Source organism: Podarcis cretensis (assembly GCF_951804945.1).
Source record: "Podarcis cretensis genome assembly, chromosome: 2".
Classification (NCBI taxonomy): Eukaryota; Metazoa; Chordata; class Lepidosauria; order Squamata; family Lacertidae; genus Podarcis; species Podarcis cretensis.
The window spans coordinates 125,384,731-125,407,108 of NC_137171.1; the positions used below are offsets into that span (position 1 = coordinate 125,384,731).

At 47.5% G+C, this 22,378-nt stretch overlaps 3 protein-coding genes across 4 annotated transcripts in view; 1 reads left to right on the forward strand and 2 right to left on the reverse strand.

Moving 5' to 3' along the window:
• The window catches only part of LOC307208661 (uncharacterized protein), a gene marked incomplete at its 3' end in the record, with an annotated part of 170,424 nt that overhangs the window by 136,182 nt on the left and 11,864 nt on the right, over positions 1 to 22,378 (reverse strand). The window contains exons 1-2 of one of the 2 annotated variants that reach the window (XM_079963507.1): positions 21,942 to 22,030; positions 17,278 to 17,449 (exon numbers count right to left, since the gene is read on the reverse strand). In XM_079963507.1, coding sequence (XP_079819633.1) covers positions 17,278 to 17,352 — 75 coding nt within the window. In that variant the 5' untranslated portion in view covers positions 17,353 to 17,449; positions 21,942 to 22,030. Of the gene's footprint in view, positions 1 to 17,277; positions 17,450 to 21,941; positions 22,031 to 22,378 lie in introns of those variants that run through there. The other variant, XM_079963508.1, reaches the window with a different exon arrangement.
• On the forward strand, positions 1,339 to 9,333 carry LOC307208718 (putative zinc finger protein 75C). Its single transcript, XM_079963602.1, has 6 exons — positions 1,339 to 1,397; positions 3,544 to 4,123; positions 5,729 to 5,855; positions 6,275 to 6,378; positions 6,595 to 6,721; positions 8,454 to 9,333. Exons 2-6 carry the CDS (start codon positions 3,752 to 3,754, stop codon positions 9,167 to 9,169), a joined length of 1,446 nt encoding a protein of 481 aa, XP_079819728.1. The 5' UTR covers positions 1,339 to 1,397; positions 3,544 to 3,751; the 3' UTR covers positions 9,170 to 9,333.
• Positions 13,065 to 14,543, reverse strand: LOC307208866 (uncharacterized protein). Its single transcript, XM_079963877.1, has one exon. It carries the CDS (start codon positions 14,401 to 14,403, stop codon positions 13,321 to 13,323), a length of 1,083 nt encoding a protein of 360 aa, XP_079820003.1. The 5' UTR covers positions 14,404 to 14,543; the 3' UTR covers positions 13,065 to 13,320.

The window sequence follows — 22,378 nt, forward strand, 5'->3', positions numbered from 1 at the left end:
GGGGAGCAAAGCCTTTCGGCCCCCGCCGGCCTTCCTGGACCTCTTCTGAAGGCCGGAGGGGGGCGAAAGGCTTTGCTCCCCACTGCCAGCATTTAAAAGAGGTCCCCGGAGATTTCCCTATGGGCTTTCTTCTTGTGAAGCAAGCCCATAGGGAAATTCGTTTTGCGGAACGACTCAAAAACGGAAAACTCTTTCGTCTTGCGAGTTTTTCGTTTTGCGAGGCGTTCGTCTTGCGAGGCACCACTGTATTATTTCTCCATCCTCAAGAATATGAATCCTGACGACGGTAGTTTGTGAAGGCTGCTGGGAATTGTAGCTCTGTGGTGGGTAAATTACAGTTTCTTTTGTAATAAATGAAAATCTGCCCTTATGCCCTTATGGGGGACACAAGAGCCCTTATAGAGTCCTTTGCAGGTTCTCCATCAGTCGGAGAAAATAACAGAGGCCAAACAGAGAATATTGAGAAGCAAAGCAGCTAGTAAGCCTGATCTTTTTTGAACTGTTGCAACAGGGTGCCCCCTTCACACGCAGGAGAAAGGACGAGGACCCCAAACCAAGGTGTGCCTGCTCTTATATAGACATTCTAAATTGCCAGGCCTGGAGTCCAAGATCACCCCCCAGAAACATCATACCTACATCACAGAAAGGGCGGTCTACAACAGAAATCTGAGTGCATTGTTTACCTCCTGTCTGGCAGGTTACCTGTTAGTGCTTATTTGATTGGATACCCTGGGGAGCCTGGCCAGTCTTTTGTAATGATAAATACTTAGTTCCTGAGCCAGGTCACAGGCTCACCCTATTCATACACAGACATATCCTTAAGACAGGATTTGTGGAGGAAAAGACAATGGGGAGGCTTTTACATTTTACTTTGACTTTGCAGAGAAATCATTTGGACAGTTTGGGAGTCTTTCAGACTTTCCCAACAGAGGTGTCTTGGCCAGGGGAACCGCTCGCCACTTGAAAAGACTCTGCTGAGCCCGCTGCTGCAGTTCCTATCCTGACCGCCCCCCCCGCCCCCGCTTTTGCATGCACGGTGCATACATCCGCGTACATGAAAGGAGGAGTTGCGCAGGGTTTGCATTTTGTTCCTTTTCTAGGCGCCGCCGCAGACTAGCCTTGCAAACGGAGAAAGAAGCTTTTTGCAAACCTCGCGGGGGTGGGACGACTTTCCATCCCTTCCCCTCCCTCCCCACCGCGTGTAGTTGCCCTAAGGGTTAAAGCCAGCGAGTGCAAGCTGCTAGAGAGAAAAAGAGAGAGAGAAGGGGATGCTGGATACTGACCCTCCCCCCACTCCGCCCAACCTCTTCCCTTGGGAAAGGGGGCGTGGCTTAAGCGGAACAGCTGATCCGCCCCCCTCTGCCTTCGCGCGCCGCCCTTGCCCTGCAAGGAGTCGGGTGAGTGCAAAGCTCCTGGGGGTGCAGCAAGCTTCGGGGTGTGTGTGTGTGTTTGTGTGCAATGCAATGCAATACCCGTGGAATTGAGGGTGGGGTTGGAGAGAGAGCAGGCAGGGAAGCTGCGAGTCGGGGGGGGGGCGTTGCAGCTGATTCATTCTCGTTGCATAGAATCATCGAGTTGGAAGAGAGCACAAGGGCCACCGAGTCCAACCCCCTGCCAAGCAGGAAACACCATCAGAGCACTCCTGACATATGGTTGTCAAGCCTCTGCTTAAAGACCTCCAAAGAAGGAGACTCCACCACACTCCTTGGCAGCAAATTCCACTGTCAAACAGCTCTTACTGTCAGGAGGTTCTTCCTAATGTTTAGGTGGAATCTTCTTTCTTGTAGTTTGGATCCATTGCTCCGTGTCCGCTTCTCTGGAGCAGCAGAAAACAACCTTTCTCCCTCCTCTATGTGACATCCTTTTATATAATTGAACATGGCTATCATATCACCCCTTAACCTCCTCTTCTCCAGGCTAAACATGCCCAGCTCCCTTAGCCGTTCCTCATAAGGCATCGTTTCCAGGCCTTTGACCATTTTGGTTGCCCTCCTCTGGACACGTTCCAGTTTGTCCGTGTCCTTCTTGAACTGTGGTGCCCAGAACTGGACACAGTACTCCAGGTGAGGTCTGACCAGAGCAGAATACAGTGGCACTATTACTTCCCTTGATCTAGATGCAATACTCCTATTGATGCAGCCCAGAATTGCATTGGCTTTTTTAGCTGCCACGTCACACTGTTGGCTCATGTCAAGTTTGTGGTCAACCAAGACTAGAAGAGACAGGGGTTTCTCCCTGAAGGCGTGCTCGTTCTCTCTATCTCATTCACTCACACACGAGTGTCTGCATGCACACACAGATCACGTGAAGAGCCCTGTAGTTTCATTAGGCCAACGGCCCATCTAGTCCAGCTTCATCAAGGAAGTAATCTCAGCACTGTGTCCTTTCGGTGGCCAAGCCTGCAAAGAAGAACTGGAGCCCAACAGCGTCTCTCCCCTCAGGCAGCTTCCATAATAATTTAATAATAATGATGATTATATCATTTATATGCTGCCCATCAGACTGGGTTCCTCCAGCCACTCTGGGTGGCTCCCAACAGAATATGGCTTCTAAAAGTCAGATTTTTATTTCCTTGACATCTGACGGGAGGGTATTCTACAGGGCGGGCCCTCTGTCTGGTTCCCCATCGTTGAGTTGATACAGAATAAGTTGAGTTCATATAGAATAATAAGTTGATATCCTAAATTTTCAGCTTCTCTCAAAGAACCAGGATCAGGAAGTTTTTAGTGTTTGATGTAATGTTTTTATATTTTGCTGGAAGCCACCTGGAGTGGCTGGGGAATAATAATAATAATAATAATAATAATAATAATAATTATTATTATTATTATTATTATACCACTTGTTCAGTGCATTTGGAAGCATCCAAATAACTTGAGGTAATATATTCAAACAAAACATTCGCTCCTGATTCACCATGTAAAAAGGTACTTGCACTGGTGTGCTTTCGAACTGCTAGGTTGGCAGGAGCTGGGGCCGCCGACCTTCTGGTTGGTTTAGACCACAGCACCACCTGTGTGCAATCACTGTGTGCAATCCTACCGGCTGAATTTTATCTGAGTCCTGGGATAACTCAGTTGGTAGAGCACGAGGCTCTCAGGGTTGTGGGTTCCAGCCCCACCTTGGCCAAAATATTCCTGCATTCCAGAGAGTTGGACTTGGTGCCTTCCAACTTTGTGATTCTGTGGTCTATGAACCTCACTTATGAGGCAACCACCACAATTTTTTCTTTTCTAAAGCAAAATTTTGTTAGAAGTTCTGCAGCCCACCTTTGCGTAATAAGAGTTTGCCCTTGCAAGATTGGAGAGCGAGAGGAAAAGGAATCTCAGAGTGGGCTTTTTCTGTGGGGGAGGTGGAACAGACATGACTTTTCTGGTCAGCGGGCAGAAGGAGCTTGGGTTGATCCCAACGAGAGATCCACCATCCCCTTGTCTTGGTCCAGATATGGATCTCTGCGTCCTAGGAGAAGGAAGTCCCTACTTCTCAGCTTCCCCCTGGTGTCCTGTTCCCTAAATCTCACCTGCTTTTCCTTGCAGACTGCAGACCCCGGCATTTACCCAGTTTCCTCCTCTGCTTCTTTCAAGGCAACTTCCAGTTTGGGGGGGGGGACGTATGCTAATTGCCCAGAGGGGGGACATTTGCAAAACCCTAATCTCTTCACCCTGCCCCAAAGTCACACGCTCCTACCCTCCAGAAAGAAGGCGGTGTTGGAGGTTCTGTGCTGGAGGCCAAGCTCTTGTGGAGCTCAAGGATGGAAGAACAAGACTCATCTGTGACCGAGGAGGGAGAAGGTCCCCACATCGTCCAGATTGGGAGCAGTGGGGCCATCTGGGGGGACTTGCCACAGAAGTTCTTCCGGGAGCTGTGCTACCAGGAAGCTGAGGGTCCAAGAGAGATCTGCGGCCAGCTCCGCTCACTGTGCTATCAGTGGCTGAAGCCGGAAAGGAACACAAAAGCCCAAATGCTGGACCTGGTGGTCCTGGAGCAGTTCCTGGCTGTCCTCCCCCCGGAGATGGAGAGCTGGGTCAGGGAGTGCGGAGCAGAGACCAGCTCCCAGGCGGTGGCCCTGGCCGAAGGCTTCCTCATGAGCCAGGCAGAGGACAGAAAGCAGGAAGACACAAAGGTGAGGCTTGTGGCTGGAAGGGGAAATGATATATAATGAATTGAAAAGGATGTTCAAAATAACTTTTCTTTTAAAAACAGGAAGTTTTTCTTTTGATAATTATAGGTACAGAACTACATAAATTGTACAGAAATTTATTTATGCATGCAACTACAGCAGCAAGAATGTTACTTGCCCCAAAATGGAAAGAAGCAGAAGTCCCAGTAAAGGAAGAATGGATACAGAAACTTATGGGAATAACAGAAATGGCTAAACTTTGCCAGAAGAATAAGAAAGCAAGATGACAAACTTTTTAATGGTTTATTATTTACAGATAAAAACATTATTGTAAACAGATAAAAACATTAGCAGGATAATTGCAATAACCTGCAGTTATTTAAGGGTATATGTTTACAGTAGATAATTAAATGAACAAGTTAAATGAATTTGGATATGCAGATGATATTAAAAAATAAATTTAAGGAACTATGGAAAGAGGGGGAAGGAAGTAAATTTTTGAAAAGTTAAATGGATTGTAAAACTAATGAAATGTATAAATTTGAAAAGTATATTAAAAAAAATATTTATTATTTATACCACTCTTCATCAAAAGATCTCAGGGTGGTTTTCATATACAGTGGTACCTCGGGTTACATATGCTTCAGGTTACATACGCTTCAGGTTACAGACTCCGCTAACCCAGAAATAGTACCTCGGGTTAAGAACTTTGCTTCAGGATGAGAACAGAAATTGTGCTCTGGCGGCGCGGCGGCAGCAGGAGGCCACATTAGCTAAAGTGGTGCTTCAGGTTAAGAATAGTCTCAGGTTAAGAACGGACCCCCGGAATGAATTAAGTACTTAACCCGAGGTACCACTGTAATAATAATAAATATGAATTGCAAATGATAATAAAGAACAAGTATTTTCTTCTCACCCTGCCTGAATGTCATACTTAACTGTCTTCATATTTGAAAGACAGCATGTCATTCCTTTTAATAATAATAAAATCCACAGTGGCGCCGCAAGAAATCTGCTAGCACATTTGCAAAGCTAAGCAGGGTCCGGCATGGTTTCAAATTGGATGGGGAACCATTTGTTGAGATTCCTGCATCGCAGGGGAGACTACATGGCCCTCGAGGTCCCTTCCAGCGCCACCATTCTGTGAGTACTGGCTGCCCATCTACTACCAAGGCAGGTTCAAGTTCCTGTGTTAATTTACAAAGCCCAAACTTAGGTCCGAGGGAACCTCAGAGATCGCCTTCTGAACCCTTATATCTCAGCTGCATCGCTGACATCTGCAGCAGCATTGCTGGTCGTCCCTCCAGTTGGCGAGGCTCATTTGAAAAAAACAAAAACACAAGCCTTTAGTGTCGCCGGATGAGTGCCTGTGGAACTCTCTGCCACTGGAGATTCAGCAGGCTGCTTCCCACTTCAACTCTTAAAACATTTGCCTGGAAATCCTCTATTCCGCCAGGCCTAGGAAGGCAAGCTAAGAATACGGACTTCTATGCTAGTTAGCTGATTTCAGCATTTTTGTTACGGTTTGACGTGCAATTCTTGTAACCCGCTCTGATCAACAGTGGCAACGGATACATATTTTCCACAATTTTTCATCGCCCTTTTCAGCTGCAGGGCTTGCTAGCCAAAGGGGCCACAGATTTCCCAGGGGCCAAGGAGCATCCGCCGGAGGCTGCACAGAGGCTGCTCTTCAAGTGGATCAAGCAGGAGGGGGATGGAGGGCGCCCCTCCCTGGGTAAGGACCCCCATGGAGGACCCCCCCTTCAGTTGTTCCTGACTCACATGAACTGGTACGAATGCTCCCCTTGATTTTCGTAGGAGTGAGACGGTTCTGTTGAACGTTCAAAGCTGCCTCCTACCGAGTTCTCCCTGGTCAGAACTGTCTGCTCTGACTGGCAGCAGCTCTTGGTGCTTTTAGGGAACTTTGCCGCAGCCAAGGATCAGACCTTGGGCCTCCCACATGCAAACAGGTGCTCTCCCACTGAGCCTTCCCAAATAGAAAAAAACGGAAGCTGTCTTATCCCCACTTGGTCCATCTAGTTCAGTAGTGTCTGCACAGTCTGGCAGCCTCTCTCCCAGGTTCCAGGCAGGGTCGCTTGCTGTGAGAACAGGACGCCATCCTTAGGCTCTAACGTTTTAACGTCTTCCTCGTAGAAAGCGCAACCGTCCTCAGAGATGGGGAGACGGCGCTGGGGGTTCCTCCTCTGTCGCCTTCTCTTTGCAGCCAGCTGGGAGTGGCTCCTGTGTTACCAGGACAGGTAGGTATGGGGCGGGATTTGGGGGGGGGGAGGGGGCGAGGACACCCTCTCACCCTAGTCTCCTCACACCCCTCTGGGCCTGGGGGAAATAGCATTGTCTTTCTTTGAAAGCACAGATCCTGCAGGAGAAAATTCAGCCGCTCTCCACCTTTGTTATCTGTTTGTAGGCAATTGCATTATCTTCTGAATTTCTTTCTTTCTCTCTTTTTAAATCAGGGTCTGGCACCTTTTGAGAAGATGTCTGTTCATTTCATGGAGGAGAAGAGGACTCTTCCAGAACCAAGTCAGGCGTCTCTGCACAGGGGATCTGCGGAGGAGAACACTGGGGATCTGGTCTTTCTGGGTGAGCCTCCTTCTTTGCCTTGTTCACTGATCCAGTTCATTCACTGACCAACTTTCAAGCCCCCATTTATGTTCCGATATATTTGCTGTTCGTAGATGTCGCTAGCGGGGCGGGAATTACTTCTGCAGAAGCCGCGTTGATTCATCAGCAAGACTGGGCCTTCTGCAAGCACAATATAACATTATTTGCCCCAGATCCTCAAAATCTCTCGCTGAGATTGGAAAATCTCACTCCGGCTCCAGCATTTTGTGAGATGGGCCCTGCTGTTTTGAGGACTAAGCTTTCCAGTCTTAGGTAGGGACTTTGAGGAATGGAGGAAAAATAATTTCTGTTGGGCACACTGAAGGACAAGTCTTGCAGATGAATCAGCACGGCTTCTGCAAAAGGAAGCCCTGCTTCAATAATGTCTTCGACTCCCATGAATGACAAATGCATAGGAACATAAGAAGAGACCTGAAATCGGATCAGGCCAGTGGCCCATGTAGTCCAGCATCGTGTTCCCAGGTGGCTCTGGGAAACCCTCAAACAGGATTTCAGGTTGGGAGTTTCTCCCTGCCCTTCCATGGATATGTCCTTGGGGGTTGATCCTGGGACCTTCTACATGCCGAGCAGGTGCCCTGATCACTGAGCTATGAGCCTGGAAAAGAGGAGACCATAGCATAGCAGAATTGTAGAGTTGGAGGTGGCCGCAAGGGTCATCTAGTCCAACCCCCTGTAAGGCAGGACTCGTTCACCCAGCGTGGGACTCAAACAGAGACTGAGGGGTTTCGTGCTCTACCAGTTGAACTACCTGTATGATTCAGTATGCATGATTTGAATCTGTATGATTCAAGTATCTTCAAGGCTTGTCACACGGAAGATGGAGAAAGCTTGTTTCTTCTTCTTCTATTATTAATTCAATTTATACACCGCTGTTATTCCTGCATTCCAACATCTGACTCACTGTTGGAGCTCTCACACAGCCGCCTGTCACTCTGGCCCTGTCTTTCGTCTTCCCTTTGTTCAGAGCTCAGATTACAGCTGCTCTCGGCCTTCCATTGTTAGTTGTTCTCTCTCTATGCCTGCTTCTTCTCCTCCTGTCAGCACCTGAACTTTACTGACAACCGCCCTCAGGGCAGTTCACAAACAAGACCACAATATATAAAAACAAACTGAAAACAATAACCCAATAACCCGCCCTGCCCCCAAGCCACATTCTAAAAGGGTGTTGGATGTGAAACAGATCAACCAAAGGCCTGGTTAAAAAGGAACGTTTTTGCCTGGTGCCTAAAGGTGTGTAATGAAGGCGCCAGGTGAACTTTCCTTAGGAGAGCATTCCACAGACAGGGAGCCACTGCAGAGAAGGCTCCGTTCTCATGTTGCCACCCTACGGACCTCTCGAGGAGGAGGCACACAAAGAAAGGCCTCAGAAGATGATCTCACGGTCCGGGTACGTTCATATGCGAAGAGGCGGTCCTTGAGGTATTGCGATCTTGAGCCGTTTTAAGGATTTATAGGTCAAAACCAGCACTCTGAATTGGGCCAGGAAACTAATCGGTAGCCAGTACAGTCAGACCAGGATTGGTGTGATATGCTCAAACTGTCTTGCTCGTAGAACTCCACAATTCTATGACCTTCTCCCTTTATTTGGAAGGGTTTGCCTCCCCATTAAATATTTTCTGCTCTGTTGATCTAAACAGTGTTGAGCATCAGCTCTCTTCCCTGATTGAATTTCTGATTTTGGTTCCCTCAGGTAACGGGCAAGAGGGCGAAGGGCAGAGAAGGACAGCTGAGGAGATGCAGAAGTGGGGGGCCAAAGCCTTTGTGTTCGAAGGGGGTGAGGCGGATGAGATTCCGATCGTGGAGGAACGTCCTGCAGGGAAGCGCCGGTACGTCCACGGCAGAGAGAAGCCCGTGAAATGCTCCGAGTGCGGGAAGAGCTTCAACCACCAGGTCCACCTCCTCAAACACCAGAGGACCCACATGGTGGAGGAAACCTACCGGTGTGCCGAGTGCGGGAAGCAGTTCAGCCACAGCTCCTACCTCAGCTCCCACCAGAAGATCCACATGGGGGAGAAACCCTACAAGTGTCTGCAGTGTGGGAAGACCTTCAGCCATGGCAGGAGCCTCAACTCACATCAGATAATCCACACGGGCCAGAAGCCCTACAAGTGCTCGGTGTGCCCCAAGAGCTTCAGCCACAGCAGGAGCCTCAAAGTGCACCTGAGGATCCACACTGGGGAGAAGCCCTTCGGCTGCTCCGAGTGCGGGAGGAGCTTCAGCCAGTGCTCCAACCTTATCAAACATCAGAGAATCCACACGGGAGAGAAGCCCTACAAGTGCTCGCAGTGCGGGGTGTGCTTCAATCAGAGCATCCAGCTGAAGAGGCACCAGATCGTCCACACGGGTCAGGATCCTGTCTATCAGAGCATCCAGCTTAAACGGCACCAGATCATCAACACTGGGTAGGATCCTGCGAGTACTGAGCCCAACCCCTTGCTTCGTTTTAGGAGAAAAGCACATGGCTCCCTATAATTGATGTTGTTGAACCTGCCAGAGAACTACAGATGAACTAATTAAATAAACAGAAGTTTAGAGTTGGAAGGGACCCCAGAAATCATAATAAAAATAAATGAATAAATTTTATTTATACCCTGCCCTCCCCTTCCAGAGCTGGGCTCATTGTGGCTAACACCAATAAAATCACAGTAAAAACATAATTGGGGAAGGAAAGGGAAAAAAAAACACAATTTAAAATACAGGTTAAAATGCAATTTAAAATGCAGCCTCATTTTAAAAGTAGCTGATAGATCAAGACCATAAGGAGAGGGAAACATAAGGGTCAAACTGAGTCCAAACCAAAGGCCAGGCGGAACAGTCTTTCAGGCCCTGCGGAAAGATTTCAAGTCTCGCAGGGCCCTAGTCTCTTGTGACAGAGCGTTCTATCACGTCGGGGCCAGTACTGAAAAGGCCCTGGCCCTAGTTGAGACCAATCTAACCACCTTGCGACCTGGGACCTCCAAAATGTTGTCATTTGTCGACCTTAAGGTCCTCCACGGGGCAGACCAGGAGAGGCGGTTCCGTCCAACCCCTTGCTAAGGAATTTGCTACAGATGGTCACCGAGCCATTGTCCAAGAGAGGAGAGTCCACCACCTTCCGATGGGGTCCGTTCCAGTGTCCAAACAGCTTCTTTGACCAACCCTAGACAACACTTCTTAGAAACTGCAGCTGTTCCCACATTAACTAAATTGCTGAATTAAAGGAATAAATACCAGAGTTTCCATGAAAGGATCAACTGCGGTGATGCTCAGAAGGTGTGTGTCCCATGGTGGAGCTGAGCGTGGGCAACAAATTTCTATCAGAGCTGGCATCTTGGATTTAATAAAAGGACCATAGAATCACAGAGATGGAAGGGACACCCAGGGCCATCTAGTCCACCCCTGCAATGCAGGAATTTCGAGTAAAGAACCTGTGACTGGTGGGCCTTCCAACCTATGTTCAGAAACCTCCAGCGAAGGAGAGTCCGCCACCTCCATAATAATAATAATAATAATAATAATAATAATAACAGGTCGCCCATAATGAATAGACTTCCAGTGAGTTCGAATCCTGCTACACCTAGGAGAGGTGTCGATGCCTGGTGAAGGTGGGTTTTGCAGGACAGCGGGGGTCCATATTAGGACGCGATACTATATACAGTGCCTGCTTGAAAGTCTGTATCAAGAGCATTTCTTTTTAGCTAAAACAAAAAAAACAAAATGGCACCTCTCTGCGTTGTCAGTTTTGTGCAATAATGCTGAATTAAACCATATGATACTGTCTGCTTCTGCAGCCAAATCTTTCTCAAAAATCGCTCCTCATCCCATCTTGGGCCTCTGACTGCATGCAGACACAGGAAGCGGAAGTGGGCTTCCAGGTACAGTGGGGCAGGGGATGGGCCAATTAATGACCGCATCTAATTAATGGTGCAAATGGTTGCAGGGGTAGGGGGCTGAATTATGAATTCTTTTCCAATTCATTTATCGTCAGGCATTCCAAAGCGACTCACAGTGCAACAAAATTTGCCTGGGAGAGTTGCATGTGTAAAATCCGTTGAAACATTTGCATATGTAAAAGATAAAGAAGAGTTTTGGATTTGATATCCTGCTTTATCACTACCCGAAGGAGTCTCAAAGCGGCTAACATTCTCCTTTCCCTTCCTCCCCCACAACAAACACTCTGTGAGGTGAGTGGGGCTGAGAGACTTCAGAGAAGTGTGACTAGCCCAAGGTCACCCAGCAGCTGCATGTGGAGCGGAGATGCGAACCTGGTTCCCCAGATTACGAGTCTACCGCTCTTAACCACTACACCATTGATCCCTGGACAGTTAAGTCCAGACAAAGGCAACTATGGGGTTGCTTTCAGGCCGAGGGAGTCGGCGTTTGTCCACAGACAGCTATCCGGGTCATGTGGCAGAAGCCAGAGCGCACGGAAACGCCGTGTACCTTCTCGCCACAGCACTACCTGTTTATCTACTTGCACTGGTGTGCTTTAGAACTGTTAGGTTGGCAGGAGCTGGGCCTGTGGGGGTGAAGTCCAACTGTGGGCATCTTGCAGCACCTGCTGTTGCTTCATCATGTCATGGGCAAATGCTCAATGCCGGCAGAGGGAGAAGCAGCTCCAGATTAACTCTGTTTTCAGCCTCCTGTACACCTGCTCTTTCTACAGATTTCTGAAAGATGGGCCAATTACTTGGGCACACAAATCCCTCTCTTCACAGGGAAATGACTCTCCTGAAACCACTGGCAATGCCCACATTCCCCTGTGCCACCTTCCCTCCCCATGTTGGTTGTTCCCCACGGCACCTCCTTTATTCCAGCTGCCACCAGGGATTTGATCCACTTTGCTGTTAATGTAGCCTGAATGAGAAGGAAAGGTAAAACAATGAATTTATAACAGGGAGATGGACTAGATCAGTGTTCCCCAACCTTGGGCCTCCAGCTGTTTTTGGACTACAACTCCCATCATCCCTCGCTAGCAAAACCAGTGGTCAAGGATGATGGGAATTGTAGTCCAAAAACAGCTGGAGGCCCAAGGTTGGGGAACACTGGACTAGATGACCCTTGGAGTCCCTTTCAACTCCACTTTTCTAGGATTCCAGAGCCAATCCTGCTTCCTAAACACCAGTGTTGTGCTCCATGCGATGCCGCAACGGCACTTTTCACCCTGGCGTTGTGGGGCCGGCCCTCACTTAAATAGAGTGCGACCACCTCATAGTATACCAGTTACACAAATTTCTACAAATTACCCCAGATTATCTAGTGGGGGACTTGTGTGAGGGAAAACTTAATGATTTGGAGTATCAGTTAGCATTTGCTCAAACAAACAACAAAGGAAGTTTATGACACAAAGTGGGTAAAACAGGTTACTTCAGGTTATGATGTTATTTCAGGTAACCGTTCACCTAATAATATTTATACTAAATCTAACTGGTGTTATAAGGGACGCAGGTGGCGCTGTGGGTTAAAGCCTCAGCGCCTAGGGCTTGCCGATCGAAAGGTCGGCGGTTCGAATCCCTGCGGCGGGGTGCGCTCCCGCTGCTCGGTCCCAGCGCCTGCCAACCTAGCAGTTCGAAAGCACCTCCGGGTGCAAGTAGATAAATAGGGACCGCTTACCAGCGGGAAGGTAAACGGCGTTTCCGTGTGCGGCTCTGGCTCTGGCTCTGGCCAGAGCAGCGATGTCACGCTGGCCACGTGACCCGGAAGTGTCTCCGGACAGCGCTGGCCCCTGGCCTCTTAAGTGAGATGGGCGCACAACCCCAGAGTCTGTCAAGACTGGCCCGTACGGGCAGGGGTACCTTTACCTTTACTAACTGGTGTTATGGACTTCTAATCAAGCACAGCTTCTTATAAACTTCAGTTGCTTATGTTCGGTTACTTCACTTCAGGTAGATGTCACAGGTTTTTGGACTGAATGGTAAATGCTCAGCTTATTTCCAGTTATTTCACTTCAGTTCTTTCTCAGTTGTTGCCGCTTAGTACTTTGGTTCTTTTCTTTTTTTTAAGCACAACTATCCAGCTTTATTGAATTAAAATACAAATATATATATACATACATAGAAGTAAGAAAAAGGGTGAGGGTGAACAAAGGAAAAGAAAAGAAGGTTTGCACTGTTATACAACCAGATATTAAATTTTGAATAAAAAGACTTCCAATTCTTCTCATTGTATTAATGTTGTTATTTACACTTTAAGGCACCATCGTCTATTATCTTGATTTGTCTTCATACACTACAGTAGGTAAACATTTACGCATTGCACAGGAATCAATTTAGTTCTGCTAGATTTTTATTTGAACAATAAGTTTTTATATAGTGTTTGAATATACTTCATTCTTTATATACTTTCTGATTTGAAAGCCCTCTTACTCTCCCCGTCATCTTAGCCAACTGGAGGTATTCCATCATAAGCGCCTGCCATTCTGTTTTAGTGGGTGCTGTTTCATTTTTTCAATTCCTTGCCACTAATATTCTGGCTGCCATTGTCCCATGCATGAACAGTGGCACATTCCATAAAACTAAGTTGGTTCCCCCTGTGACAGTGTATAGGTGTTAATTGAGCACTTTCCACACTTCTTTCATTTAAGCAATCGCTTCTCTGTGAGATTTTTGATGTCTTGTAAGTTTTCCACCTTCACTGAAGCTCTTCCCACACTCCATACATTTATATGGTTTCTCCCCTGTGTGAGTTCGTTGATGTCTAGTAAGGCTTGCACTCTGACTGAAGCTCTTTCCACACTCCAAACATCTAAATGGTTTCTCCCCTGTGTGAGTTCGTTTATGTATTGTAAGTTTTCTACCTTCACTGAAACCCTTCCCACAATCCTTACATTTAAAGGGTTTCTCCCCTGTATGAGTTCGTTGATGTAGAGTAAGGTCTGAACACTGTCTGAAGCACTTTCCACAAAACATACACTTATATGGTTTCTCACCTGTGTGAGTTCTTTGATGTCTAGTAAGTGTTCCATTGTGACTGAAACTCTGTCCACACTCTATACATTTAAAGGGTTTCTCCCCTGTGTGACCTCGTAGATGTATGGTCAGTTTTGAAGCTTCACTGAAGCTCTTTCCACACTCCAGACATTTAAATGGTTTCTCTCCTGTGTGAGTTCGTTGATGTCTTCTAAGAGCTCCACTCACAATGAAACCTTTCCCACAAATACATTTAAATGGTTTCTCCCCTGTGTGACTTTGTTGGTGTAGAGTGAGTTTCCCACTACAAATGAAGCTCTTTCCGCACTCCAAACATTTATATGGTTTCTCCCCTGTGTGAGTTCGTTGATGTATTGTAAGTTTTCTACCTTCACTGAAACCCTTCCCACAATCCTTACAGTTAAATGGTTTCTCCCCAGTGTGACTTTGATTGTGCACAATGAGTTGCCAACTACGCATGAAACTCTTTCCACACTCTAAACATTTATATGGTTTCTCCCCTGTGTGAGTTCTTCGATGTATAGTAAGGTATGAACACTGCCTGAAACACTTCCCACACTCCATACATTTAAATGGTTTCTCACCCGTGTGAGTTCGTTGATGTAAGGTAAGACTTCTATTTTCACTGAAGCTCTTTCCACACTCCATACATTTATATGGTTCCTCCCCTGTGTGAGTTCTCCGATGTATAGTAAGGTGTGAACAAAGTCTGAACCTCTTTCCGCACCCCATACATCTGTATGGTTTCTCTCCGGTGTGAATTCATTGATGTACAGTAAGATTTCCCCTATCCCTGAACCTCTTTCCACAATCCATACATCCAAATGGTTTCTCCCCTGTGTGAATCCGTTGATGTTTTGTTAGAGTTCCATTTTCACTGAAGCTCCTTCCGCACTCCATGCATTTAAATGGTTTCTCCCCTGTGTGAATTCGTTGATGTTTTTTGAGAACTCCACTCTCAATGAAACCTTTCCCACATTCCATACATTTAAATGGTTTCTCCCCTGTGTGAATTTGTTGATGTTTTGTAAGAGCTCCACTTAAAATGAAACCGTTTCCACACTCCAAACATTTAAATGGTTTCTTACCCGTGTGAGTTCGTTGATGTACAGTAAAACTTCCATTTTCACTAAAGCTTTTTCCGCACTCTATACATTTATATGGTTTTCCCGCTGTGTGAATACATTGATGTATAGTAAGGCGTGAACACTGACTGAAGCTCTTTCCGCACTCCATGCAGCTAGTGGATTTCTCCCCTTTGTTAGTTTGTAGATGTGTGCTAATGCGTTCACTCACACTGAAGTACTTTACAGTATTCTGATTGCCTTCTCCGTCACCTGGTTTAAAGTGGGGGATAAGAAAATATTGTTAGGTATTCAAGAAGAGAACAAGAGAACTTAAAAAAGAAAGGAAAGGAAATAATCTCAAGAACCCTTGGTATCCAGTCCTACCTTCAACTCGCATGTAACACTGAGCACCTAGAGAAACCTTCTCTGCTGACGTGAGGCATCTATGGCCCTCCAGACGTGGTTGGACTCACCTGGTTTAAAGTGGGGGATAAGAAAATATTGTTAGGTATTCAAGAAGAGAACAAGAGAACTTAAAAAAGAAAGGAAAGGAAATAATCTCAAGAACCCTTGGTATCCAGTCCTACCTTCAACTCGCATGTAACACTGAGCACCTAGAGAAACCTTCTCTGCTGACGTGAGGCATCTATGGCCCTCCAGACGTGGTTGGACTCACCTGGTTTAAAGTGGGGGATAAGAAAATATTGTTAGGTATTCAAGAAGAGAACAAGAGAACTTAAAAAAGAAAGGAAAGGAAATAATCTCAAGAACCCTTGGTATCCAGTCCTACCTTCAACTTGCATGTAACACTGAGCACCAAGAGAAACTTTCTCTGCTGACGTGAGGCATCTATGGCCCTCCAGACGTGGTTGGACTCCAAAGTACCATCAACCCAAGCAAAGATGGCCAATGACCACGGATGATGGGAGTTGTAGTGTAGCAAACATCTGTAGGGACACCCTTTCTCCATCTTCCCCTTCCTGTGAAAATGCTACTCCTCTGTATTCAGCTTTCTCCTTCCTCCCTTGATGTGTATAATAATAATAATAATAATAATAATAATAATAATAATAATAATAATATTTATACTCCACCCATCTGGCTGGGTTTCCCCAGCCACTCTGGGTGGCTTCCAACCAAATAAAAAAACATAGCATTAAACATTAAAAACTTCCCTAAACAGGGCTGCCTTCAGATGACTTCTCAAAGTCAGATAGTTGTTTATTTCCTTGACATCTGATGGGTGGGTGTTCAACCGGGCGGGCGCCACTACTGAGAAGGCCCTCTGCCTGGTTCCCTGTAACCTCACATTTTGCAGTGATTGAGCACTCGCAGGCCAGTGTTTCCCAATTTTCTGTGCTTATACTGCATTTTTAAGATTTGCCTTGAGGGCGTCTTTAAACCTCTTTTGTTGTCCACCAGTATATCCATTTCCATTTCCATTTCCATTTCCAATAGAGTGGTTTCTTTGGAAGACAATAATCAGGCATCTGAACAACATGAGCAGTCCAACGAAGTTGATGTTGAAGATTGTACTTTATAGCAACACTGTACTTTTGACATCTGAAGGCAGCCCTGTTTAGGAAAGTTTTTAATGTTTGCTTCTATTTTTAATATTTTGTTGGGCGCTGCCCAGAGTGGCTGGGGAAACACGGGCAGATGGGCGGGAAATAAATTATCATCATCATCATCATCATCCAATTGCAGAATAGCCTTTACCAAGGCATCATAGACTTTGGAGAAGCACAAACTCAGGAAGAAGAAGAAGAGTTTGGATTTGATATCCCGCTTTATCACTACCCTAAGGAGTATCAAAGCACCTAACATTCTCCTTTCCCTTCCTTCCCCACTACAAACACTCTGTGAGGTGAGTGAGGCTGAGAGACTTCAGAGAAGTGTGACTAGCCCAAGGTCACCCAGCAGCTGCATGTGGAGGAGCAGAGACGCGAACCCGGTTCACCAGATTATGAGTCTACCGCTCTTAACCACTACCCCACACTGGATGAAAGGGAGAAACAAGCTAAGAGGAAAGTACGTTTGGCAAACCCTCACTGTGATTAACTCCTGCCCGGAGACCTATGTCCCCACTGTGGAAGGATGTGTGGATCCAGAACTGGACTCTACAGTCACTTACGGACACACCATTAAGACCGTGTTCATGGATGACAATCTTATTCGGCTACGAGGCTTCGCCAAATTTGTAGACACGGCATGAATAAATGGCTCAAACAGCAGATTCACACCTTCAACGTCTAACAGCCAAGAGGAATAAAAATCTGCCCTTACCTAGAGAGGCCACCATCTCATAATTCTCCTCCATGACTTCCTTGTGCAGAGCTCTTTGGCCGGGATCCAGCAGAGCCCACTCCTCCTCCGTGAAAAACACAGCCACCTCCTCAAAGGCCAAGAGGGCCTGGAAGAAGAGGAAGAAAACAGAGCTGCTCTTAGATCCCCATCAACCCCAATCAACACAGAGGGAGGCTGGGTTGTCCCATCTGTGCCTCTTCCCTCCTCCCTCCTCCCATTGCTCTTTCCCTACCTGAGGAAGCTGCATGGCTCCTCTTTCCACTCCACCTTTAAGAAGAGACCATTCAGAGGGGGTCTCGGAGGCCATTGCGTTGCCAGTGGAAAGGACGGAGGAGGAATAAACTGGGCCACTTCTGGGACCCTCTCACCGGTTGCCACGATGCACTTCAATGCAGGGAGCAGCTCTTTTAGGAGAGCAATGAAAAAGTAATTGAATTTATATACCACCCTATACCCGGAGGTCCCAGGACGGTTCACAGAAAGATGGATTTAATTAGGGTGGGATACATTTACACAGATAGCATACCTGTTACAAATTACAAATATCAATACTCATAAAATAATACTCAATCAATACTCATAAAATAATACTTCCAGAGAACTGGAAGGATGTTATCCTTTCTACAGGAACTTTATAATACTATAAGCTGCCTCAGTCTTTAGGGGACATTCAGCTTCAAATCCCAAACTCTGAATGAAGCTTCGCAAAAAGCATTACGGCCAGTACCTCTGCAGACCTCGCTTTTCCTTTCCTCCGAACAGCCACCCAGGAAACCAGTTTCTGACCCTTTGATATATTTAGAATAAAGAAAATAAGGGAAACTCCTAAATTATGGGCAGAATTTGCAGTCAGAGGAAAACCAACACCTGGAGGGCACCAGGGTGCAGAAGCTCCATCCAAGGGGAGCAGATGGAAATATTTAGAGCACTCTATGCGCTAACATGGATTGTAGTTTAGGGGACAGAAATAGGAAGTTCAGTGGCTTCTGGCCCCCTAGTCCTTCCTCTTAGGAACGTGTGTGTGTGTGTGTGTGTCCCCTTTTATCTTCCCTACACTGGGAGAAAGGACAGGAGGAGAAATAATCAGGGGGTCCAAACTGGGCACAGGGCATCCCTCCTGAGAATGGGGATGGAAGACAGGGTCTCCCTGGTGGAAGCCCAGCACCTGAACTGCAGGGTGGGGGACCTCAGACCCTGGGGCTAAATTGGCCTTCAAGTCCCCCCTCTCTCTCTCTCTGGCCCTCAGGAATTTCCCCAGCGTCACACCTTCTTTCCATCGCTTCCCAGCTGCCTCCTGGGTTTTTTTGGTGGGGCTGGAAAAAAACCCCTGGAAGGCAGGCAGCTCCTGGACAAAGCTCAGAGTCAGCCCCAAAGCCCCACGAACTCTGTCCTCTGTCCCGCCCATCAATGGAAAGTGGCCCCTGGAAGGCTGCTCAGGAGCAAATGTGGCCCTCAGGCTGGATAAGCGTCTCCACCCCTGTCCCAAACACTAAACTGGCTGTAATCCTGGCCCACCTTGCAGGGTTTTTGTGTGAGCATTGCCCAGGTGGTGGGCTTTAGAACACCTACAGTATTATAAGACCCTCCTGGCAACCTGGATGGGGACGAGGCCAGGCAGGAGTGAGGCTGCCAGAACCGGCAGAGAAAGTCCCTCAGCACCTCTGCGCTGGGCCAATCCTGCAAGACAGGCCAGATCTCCCACCCCTGGGGGCTTTGATTCTCCTTTCTGACAAAGTCCCAAGAGGATATCTGGAGAAGCCTCTTTTTGGAAAGAAAGAGCATCAAAAACTCATTGCCCCTCCTCTTTCCCCCAAGTCCAGCTGGGGAGGGGGCATTTCTTTAATTCCTCTGAGACCTTGATAAGTTTCAAATCCTGTCATCCATGGGCCCATTTCCCTTGCCAAGCAGGAGGGAAACCGACATGGTGCTTTTTCATGCTTCAGGAAATGGAAAATGCGCCTCATCCCTCCAGTTTTGGGGCACAAAAGCAGCACAGCAGACCCCCCCCCAATGCACCCCCAACATGGGAAACACAACCAAGCTCTTTCCTTTGTGCCAAAGCAACCTCACCCGGCCAGACTAGGATTTCTGAAAGGGGAGCTGGGGGGGGGCCCTTCCCCTTCCCCTCCCCCTTCCCCTTCCCGATAAACAAATCCTTGTTTCCTTTTGCTTCCTTCTCACATCAGCCTCTTTCTTACTAAGGAAGCTGCGGAGGCCGATTTCCCTTGACACTGTCCACTTCTCACCCCCCCCCCAATTTGAAATCTCCCCCAATCCAGAGGTGACTCTGTTCTCCAGCTGCTTCCACTTCCTCTCCCCTGCTTGCCCTCCCAATCTCCGCCCCACTGAGGCAGGGGCTTCAGCAGCAGATTTGGGGGGGGGGAGGAGATCAGGGTCCTGGAAGAGCTCACCCTTCCCCTACGTTACAGACCGGCTCCCTGACGGAGGAGGCAGAGCCGGGGGGGGCAGGAGCGGGCAGCAGTGAGAAGGGAGATGGAGGGTGTTAAGCAGAGGAGCATCACTAGGCGGAATGGGGCTGCCCCCCCCCCCTTTGAACGGAGGAGGACGGACTGCTGAGTCAACATGCACAGGGTGGTGCTGCAAATCCCTTTGTAGTTAAGTTGCTGGGGGGGGGGCACCCTTTTGTGGTTCGTCTCAAGTGTCTTCACCCCCCTCCCCGCAACATGGGAGCCTGGCTTGATCTCTGCGCTTCAAAAAAGATCTTGCAATGCAAACCCTCCTGGGGGAGGGCCCCCCCCCCCCCGATTCCCACAGAGAAAGGGCAGAGTCCCTCCTTGTTTTCTTTGCGCGCACCCCACCCCCGCAATCCTCCCGCCTCCTTTCCCAGGTGTCCTGTTTGTATTTTTTTTTAAAATAATATTTATTAAAAAATTTCCAGAATAAAAAGGAAAGATAGCAAGAAAGAAAGAAAAAACAGATATGATTTACACTTGGTTTCAGTGGCATCTTTCCCGGACTTCCCCCCCTCCCCCTCTTGTATTCCATTTCCCTTAAATTGATTCCACAGATTCTTACCCCAAATTTTAAAACCTTATTTGTAATTTTAAATAACCCATTTATTCCAAATTAATTTATCTTATTTATCTTAATGAACCATTTCTCCTTATATTTTATATAATTCCCTAAGATCGACCCCATTTCCCTTCCACGAATTCCCCTATTTTCAAACAACAGACATGAAAAAAGAAAAGAAAGAAATAATATATAATTTTACAGCCTTTGGATTCCAAATCTCTCCCCCCCCCCCCATTCCCCGGTTCCAATCCCCAAAGTTCATCCATTGTCTACTGCCAGCCTGGTGTATCCACGTCTATATCTCAACTCCACTTTGCCGTCTTTTGATAGCTTTTAATTTCAGAAAGTCCAATCTCGAAAAAACTCTCAGAAAAAGTCATTGTTCTTCCATCCAGACCTCTATGTTTAAGAGTCTAACTTAAATTCTGTTTCTTGGTCCTTTTAAAGTCTGGATGTTCCAAATAGTCCGGCTTCAAATTTGGTCCAGCTCTTATTCCTCAGGTTGCTTTTTCCTGTTCTGCTGCAGAAACCTTCTAATTCAGAAACTTCTTGTTCTCCACAGAGGCTTTTGTTATTCAGGAACATAACTTGCGTCAAGTCCCTTCCTTTCTTCAATAGATAAATCCATTGTCTCCTTTAGTATAGAAACCTCTGTAGACAAAATAATGCTTCGTTTTTGCAGCTTTCCCAAGAGATAACAGATCCTGCTCATATTCATAGTATTTTTCCACTTGCTGCTACTGTTGCAATGTCCCAGCCTCCCTCTAGAGGGAATATGGTAACTTAATTTCTTTCAAAATCAGACCCAAAAGTCAAATAACTTGTTGCCTTTATTTCCAATAATTTATGTCCAAATTGTAACAAATCTAACCAGCAAAGCCATCGTAACAAAGTTCTCTTTTATTTTCCTGCTTTGACAGCTACTTTGACAGCTGTCAAAGTTTCTGTGTCTCTTCACCAGTCTCTCATAGCGGATCGTTCCCGGTTCCCGGGGGGGGGGGGGGTTGCACTTTAGTTCCCACAAATCAGTCTTCTCCTCCAGCACAATTATTGTAATTTCCCTTCGTGAAGTTAAATTTTTTTTCAGGTAAACAAGTTCATCTCTCGATCTTAGTTGTCAAATCCTTGCGTTGAGCCATCTACAACGGGGGGGGGGCAGACTTCCTTTTTGCACTCCCCCCGCTCGCTCCAAATTCAAAAATCAAATTTCCCTTTTAAGTCCAATCAATTTACTCACGGGTTGTTCCTTTTAGTCCAAATCCGAAATTTTCAAAGAAGAAGTCGTTGCTCTCCGCCGAATGGCATGCGGCTTCGCTGGGCAGGGGAAGCATTGGACTCACAGCACCACACCCCCCCGTCACCCGCTCCGCAGCCTTTAAAAAGGCTCCTTCGCGGGTCGGGGGGGCGCAAACGGTGCCCGCCGAGTCACCAAGTCCATGGGCATCTCCGCCCATGGTTTTTGAGGGTCCCCGCGTCGCCGGCACGGCAGGACCCGACCCCTACCCAGCCAACTCCCTCCGGAGCTCGGAGGGAGTCCGCCATTCGGCGATGGCGCCGACCCGGAAGTCCCCAGGTGCCCTGTTTGTAGATTCAGGGAGAGGGAAAGCAAATCCTTCTCCCACCCCCCACCCCCAAATAACCCCCCCCCCGAATGAGGATGGAGACCCTCTCCCCTCCAAATTGCCCCATTTGCAGCCGATTGCCTCTCCTGATTCCCAGAGGGAAAGGGGGGAGCCCTTCCTTGATTTCATCCCCGCCCCACCTTTCCCCCTCCCTCCTGCCCTGTTTGTAGATTCATGGGGAGGAAATGCAAATCCTTCTCCCACCCCCCACCCCAAATAACCCCCCAACATGCGGCACCTCTTTCTTCTCTTCTCCAAGTCCGCTTCTCTTCCGCGAATGAGGATGGAGACCCCTCATCTCCAAATTGCCTCCCCCCCCCCATAAAACCCCCCTTCCTGCCTCTCTAGGAAGCGGAGCTCATTGACCCAGAGGGGGGGGAGGGGCAGGAGACCCGCCCCCCCCTTTCAAAAAGAAATGCCCTTCCCTGCTGGCAAGCTCTATATCAGGGGTAGGAAAACTTTTTCAGCAGGGGTCTGGTCCACTGTCCCTCAGACCTTGTGGGGGGCCGGACTATATTTTTTTTGGGGGGGGGGAATGAACGAATTCCTATGCCCCACAAATAACCCAGAGATGCATTTTAAATAAGACCACACATTCTACTCATGTAAAAAGACGCTGATTCCCGGACCGTCCGCGGGCCGGATTGAGAAGGCGATTGGGCCGAATCCGGCCCC